General features: G+C 37.6%; 1 protein-coding gene across 1 annotated transcript in view; it reads left to right on the top strand.

Moving 5' to 3' along the window:
- pmm1 (phosphomannomutase 1) overlaps nt 1–6,431 on the top strand; it is a gene marked incomplete in the record, with an annotated part of 20,469 nt that overhangs the window by 7,745 nt on the left and 6,293 nt on the right. Inside the window, 2 exon segments of the mRNA XM_014012904.1 lie at nt 1,232–1,307; nt 5,125–5,240. Coding sequence (XP_013868358.1) covers nt 1,232–1,307; nt 5,125–5,240 — 192 coding nt within the window.

Genomic DNA, 6,431 nt, shown 5'->3' with positions numbered 1-6,431 from the left:
TGTTATTGGTGTACATTTCACATGTCATTGAATTTCTATCAGTTTCTCTCTGTACAGGTCTTACATTTCTCTTCTTTTTCTTTTTCTTCATTACTTTAGTTTAAAAAAATGTGAGCAATATTTTTAATGGTGCAATCGAATAGCAAATAAGCTGAACAAAGCCTGATCTTATCTGGTTTAGCAACGCTGGTATTGTTTGGTACGAGCAGCTGAAACCRCCTTTGTTTTACTGTTTCAAAACGTGGACAAAAGGAAGGGCAAATCAATACTGAGCTGTCCAAACAGGTCATCTACACTGATGCATAACAGAGCCAAGAGATACAAAGGAAGTTTATAAAAGCAGAGGAGAAACACAATCATTCAGGTATCATTTGTTTGCGGAGYGATTTGAAGCCCCGCTGCCATAAAAGTTGGCCCACTGCTTCAAACGTAAATAAAGGTTTAATAAGTGTCTTGTTAAATCTACTAAATGAATCTTGAGTTCATTAAAATAGTATTTTAAACACTTTAAAGATATTCTTGAGACTGGAGCTTCTTTTGAGATGGCATCAATAGGGAACATTTTCACTTATTTTTAGAACATAGGCCTATATTAGTTTTTTGTATTGTTCACTAAAAAAGAACATAAATCAAGAGGAAAAACCTTTGAAGAAATGTCTGCTGACTAAATTAGGATCATTAGCAACAGACCAGTAATACAGTTGAGAAAGAATCACTCAGAGAGCCAGAGCTGAAATCAGTGAGCTGAGCTCATCGCTTCGTCTGTAAAAGCAAGTTAAACCTGTACCTTTTTAAAAACAAACAACAAGAACATTCAGACTATGTGAGGTGAACTCATGTAATGTGGAAAAAACTTCCAGGCCATCTAATAAATCATAGTTTTGGATGTTTAAAGCAACCTTCTTCATTATTTTCTGTACACAAAAAAATAAAACAAGCTGTTCATCATAAATCCACCATGAACAGAAAACATGTTTCACTTTCATAAGTTGTGGTTTATTTTTTTTTTCAAGTTCCTAAATGTTTTCCATGCAACAACAGAGGAAACAGTTCAACAATTTAAAAATTTACACCACATCCAAGCTTTCTGAAAAGACAGTGTTTATGTTGTAGCTGGTGAAATGAAAACTTGTGTAACTGATTAAAGAGAAAGTCGCACAGCACGGTTTGATACAAACCTTTTTTAAGGATTGTGTTTTAAAATCTAATCAGAATGTTGTTTGTTTCACAGAGAGAAAAAATCAGGGAGAAATTTGTTGCTGCTTTGAAAGAGGAATTTGCCGGAAAGGGACTTTGCTTCACCAAAGGTGAGAAGCTAAACACAAACAAAAACCCTGACGTACCCAAGCCTCAGCACAAAGTGGCAACCATGCCAACATTGTTACATCAAAATACAAAAGAAAAACATTCATAGTTTGGATAAAGTCTTCCTAAACAATTGTAACTTATTTTTGTCTTTATTGTTTATGATTTCATCTCAGTTATTAACCACTGTAGCTCACAATCGCAGTTTAATGGTGACAGGATCAGGATAACACAAGACAACAAAACAAACAGTTTGGTATTATGGATTCTAGGGCACAAAGCAACAGTAGGCATAAGCAAAAAAAATCTGTTTTATAATTTCTCAAAATTCTCAAATGAGAAGTGTTTTTTTAAATAAAAACTTAAGGACTAAAAAGATTGCAACAAGTTTTGTTCCCCCATCCTCCTTTAATATAATCTTGAACACCWGAGTCAGTGCCAGCCTTTATTTGTTTAGGTCCATAACGTTAAACTATTTCTAGACCTCATCCACACTAAAACACAGTTTTCCAAATGGATTTCTTAAAAWGTGTTCATCCACACAGAAACAAAGAAAACACCAAAAACAAGAAACAAGGCTCGGAGCATGTGCARCAAAGCACTGAGTGTGAAATGTCAGGTCATAGTTTAGATTAGAGGTGAAGCTGTGACATCATCAGTTTCATTTTCCACACTGAAAAGCAAGAGTTTTTATACTCTAGAACAGGGGTGCTCAAAMATTGTCCCCAAGAGGGCCAAAATGAAAATCTATCCGGGGCTGCGGGCTAAATGCAGTAATATAATACTTGAAATACAAATACTTTTTAAGTAAAAGTCCTTTCTTTTTAACCATTAAACTTGTGGCCAGTGCAGTGGCCCGCTTTTGTTTTCATACGTTCAAGTAGCAAAGCCTTTGCYACTTAGATAAAGTCAGCACCTTGAGTGAAGACTATCTGCACTACAGCCCMGTATATAGTCATTGCACCAATAGATGAAATGACTAAGTGGAAATACTGTGTTTCTACATAGGACGACAGGTTACAGCCTATGTAAACTGCTGGTGGGCCAAATCAAATGGCTTGGGCCCCMCTTTGGACTCCTCTGCTCTAGAATAAAACTTTTGGTGTATTTGTAATCATTTCTGTGTGGACAGCCACATAAAGCCAGGGAGCTCTTATTGTAGTTGTAACCMTTTTGTATTGGAGACTGTTTGAAAATTGTGTTAAGTAACACTTTGTTTTTTTTTTTTGTTTTTTTGCAGTTTTATGTTTGTATCTGATTCCTTCAACACAAGTTTCTAACAGAAAAATGTATCAAAATGTTTTCGGAGTACATTTGATCTTAGTCTGCTTGTGAACAGGAGGTGCAAAAGTTGCAATGAATCTTAATTTTTTTTTAAATATCTGCAGCGGTGTAGCTGTATTTGTGTGAGCTGGGTGGGGGGTAGTATATTTTAAACTGTGACCTCTGTGAGAATGACCAGGAACAGTTCCTCGATCAGAAGTCACTGAAAAACAACCTGTCAGACCCTCATGAAAAACACGCTCTTTAGTATTCTATTTACAGCTCGCAGCTTAATGACAAACCAGTTTTTACAGCTTTTCGTGTCTGTTTGTTGATTCTTGTCAGCCGTTGAAGAAAAAAAAAAAAGACCCACTCCCAGATCTGTTAAAGATTACACAGGAACTGTTGCTCCTTATCCTCGTTGCTCTGTGGCAGCACGACGGCAGGAGGTTGATTGAGTCACTCGGTGTTTGCCTACGTGCTCCACGGGTTGGGAGCTGATGATGATGATGATGATGATGATGATGATGATGATGATGATGATGATGATGATGATGATGATGATGATGACGATGACGTGGGAGGGTTGACAAACAAAAACAGGCTGGGTTTGTTTTCAGTGAAAGTCTCCTTGTGAAAGATTTGACAGATTCTGCCATGTTGCTGCAGTGATTACTGTAGATGTGAAAACTGGCCGATGGTTGAGAACCTGTGCAGAGCTGCAGTTTTGTTTTTTTGTTTTTTCCTGTCTTTTAAGAGTTTATCTAAAGACGGCAAAGTTGATCTTATCTCTCTGATAGGACTGATTGGTTTGTTCTGAGAGGACAGAATGTAAGAGTGTTTATGATGGATCATAWTGATCACATGTTTCCTGTTTTTCTTTATGAATAACTTCAGCCTGTGATTGTGTGTCTCTACTGTTAGCAAAATATCTCATGAAATAATAAACAGGATTAAGTGAAACTTTCAGATAATCACTGAATGCACATCAACAATCAGGTAACTTTGGAGTCAATCTGATTCAAGATTAATCAACTATGATTAGAACTCAGCAAATTTAACAGATACTCAGCTAAACATCGGTGTGGTGGTAGCTGAGAGTCATCCTCAAAACATACCCCAAGTTCTAATAATACATAGTGTTAGATTTCATGTGATTGCATTTAAAATGTTTTTGTTACTGTAACTGTGTCATAACTCATCCAGGGATTATCATAACCTAAATCTCTGACCCAATRAAAAGTAGCAGGTGAAATGCATTCCTTCAAGGGATGCAGGGCTTCATTGTTTGAGATGTTTCTTGTTTTTGTTCCATACTTTTTCTTCCTGTTGGTAATTTTTTTTCTAGTTAAATTATTTGCCTGTAGTAAACTAAGTTTACAAAGTTTTAATTTAAATTTTTTTATTGTTGTTAAAAATCTTTTTTTTTCCTTCTACTCAAAAGTTGAAAAACAACAGCTGTGGGATGTTTTGGTTCCTGAAGTGACTCAGCTGTTTATGTTGAAGGGCTGAAGGTGACAGAGTCATTAAGAGGGGTGTGTGAGAGAGCAGCCTTCTGACTGGCTGCTCTCTGGAGTCAACTATGAAACTAATGCAGGAAGGAAACAGAAACATAAATTTAACATGTCGAAAAAACACTGTTTTAATAGCTTACATGTTCATTTAACTGATTTGATTTGCAGCTGAGTAAAGACTCGTTTTAGAATTTAATGTATAAGTGTGTATGTACGCTTTTGTTTGTCTGTTAGCCAAATATCTCAAAAAACACTGAACAGATTTCATTGAAACATTAAGAAAGTAATGAACAGATGTTCATCAACTGTTTTCCTTTTTACAGTCCCATTCAAGATGGCAGCCACAGCTAATCACAACAGTTATTAGAACTCGGTCAGCTTTACAGATTTGGACAGTGCACAGTTCCACTCATCTGTTAACATGCTAATAGTGGAACTAATTCCTTTGGTAAACAAAAAAAGGGAGGAGAAATTTTTAATGTGGAAAATACCTGAAAATTTTAAGAACATTTGTAAAAACCAGGAGTAGTTTAACTAGTATTGTATGATTCCTTTTGTATGAACTGTTTGTGTATTATAGTACTGGGTGCATTGTTGTACATTTTTGTTCATTAATTGTTTGCCTTGGATGTAATTTGCAATGACTTAGTACATTTTTTTAAATGGAAAATTGTTCATGTTGCCACATGGCAGACTGGATGTTATATTAAATATTAGCGGTGTAGCTTTTTGTCGTTGGTGGAACTAATAAATTTGTGTAGCAGTTTAGATGTTACTGAAGTTAATATTTTAGTTAGCTGTGCCCACCACTGGAACTGGAGCTAACATTTGCTGTGGTAGAAGCTGAAAGTCATTCGCAGCACATACTTTAAAGTCCGACTGACCACATGAGATCTTTGTTTAAAACTTTTAACATGCGGTGAGGAACATGCATTTCCTTCAATGAATACTCATTTTATTATTAAATAAATGCTATGTGTTGTGGGATTTAATAGTTAAACAACAACAAACCTGATCGTTGTTGGTGTGTGTTTTGTTGCAGGTGGTCTCATCAGTTTTGATGTGTTCCCCGAGGGCTGGGACAAGAGACTGTGTTTAGATCTTTTGCAAAACGAAGGCCTGGATGCCATCTACTTCTTTGGCAACGAGACCTCAGATGTAAGATCTTATMAATTAATTTTCTGCTTTTATAAACAGAAAGTATGATGACATGAAGATGTCACGGTGGTAGATTGTGTTATTGAAGCTTTAAGAGTGAGTCTTTTAATCCTGTTAGTTTGTACTTGTGGATGTTGGTTCTATAACTTACCAACATCACCAGAAAATACAATTGTGTATCTGACCAATCAGAACAGACCAGGGGTCTCATTTATAAAGGATTGCGTGGAAACCATACTAAAAGTGAACGTACGGCCAAAAGGCGGAAATGGCGTACGCCAAAAAAATTCAGATTTATAAAACCGTACGTACGCACGTTTCTGCGCATCTTTCATTTATAAATCACAGCCGCACGTCAGAGTTTGCGCACGAGGTCCCGCCTCATGTTCTACCCTCTATACGCCCACATTTAACCATAAACAGTCAATGTAAAGTACCTCATGAATGTTAAGATGTATTTAAATCAGTCAGCTGATCAATGTCAACAAAAGTGATTGGTTCAGACAYRCTCCGTCGTGAGTCTGGAGGATGACAGGTGCTGACTGACAGCTGCTCACGTGAACAGATTGTCTGTAATTGATACAGATTTTCCCTCATTTTGCTTTAGAGTAATCTAACCATTTTTATAAAAAATACAAAATAAAAAAATCTCAGCTTCAAATTAATCTTCCATCAGAGCCTATGGGACGATAAAAACAATAAAAATTAAATTAAATAAGTCAGATAAAATTAGGAATAAGTCCCCCGCTCTTCTCCTCGTCCTCTCCCCCTCCTGMCTGCTCTGTTACCCGCGGCAGACCCCCGCCCCGCGCGCATGCATGCACACACACACACGCACGCATCCCCCCCGCGCGCGTGACAAACACGGACTGGATACACGCCCTGCGCATGTACCCAAAGCTTTTGCTGTCCTGCTGTTCTTATCAGGGAGAGGTCTGTGGGTCAGGGAGGGGTCTGTGGGTCAGGGAGGGGTCTGTGTGGGTCAGGGAGGGGTCTGTGGGTCAGGGAGGGGTCTGTGGGTCAGGGAGGGGTCTGTATGGGTCAGGGTCGTCTGAGGAGGAAGCAGATGAATGGAGTTGCGCACGGGAACTTTTATTTAAGTCAGATTATGAAGGTAAATTAAATATCTGACAGTGATCATTACACAGTGTGGCTCTAATTCCTCACTTCACCATCTGTGTCGCAGTTTCA

Source organism: Austrofundulus limnaeus, unplaced genomic scaffold (genome assembly GCF_001266775.1).
Source record: "Austrofundulus limnaeus strain Quisiro unplaced genomic scaffold, Austrofundulus_limnaeus-1.0 Scaffold96, whole genome shotgun sequence".
NCBI lineage: Eukaryota > Metazoa > Chordata > Actinopteri > Cyprinodontiformes > Rivulidae > Austrofundulus > Austrofundulus limnaeus.
This window is presented reverse-complemented; position numbering and strand designations above follow the sequence as displayed.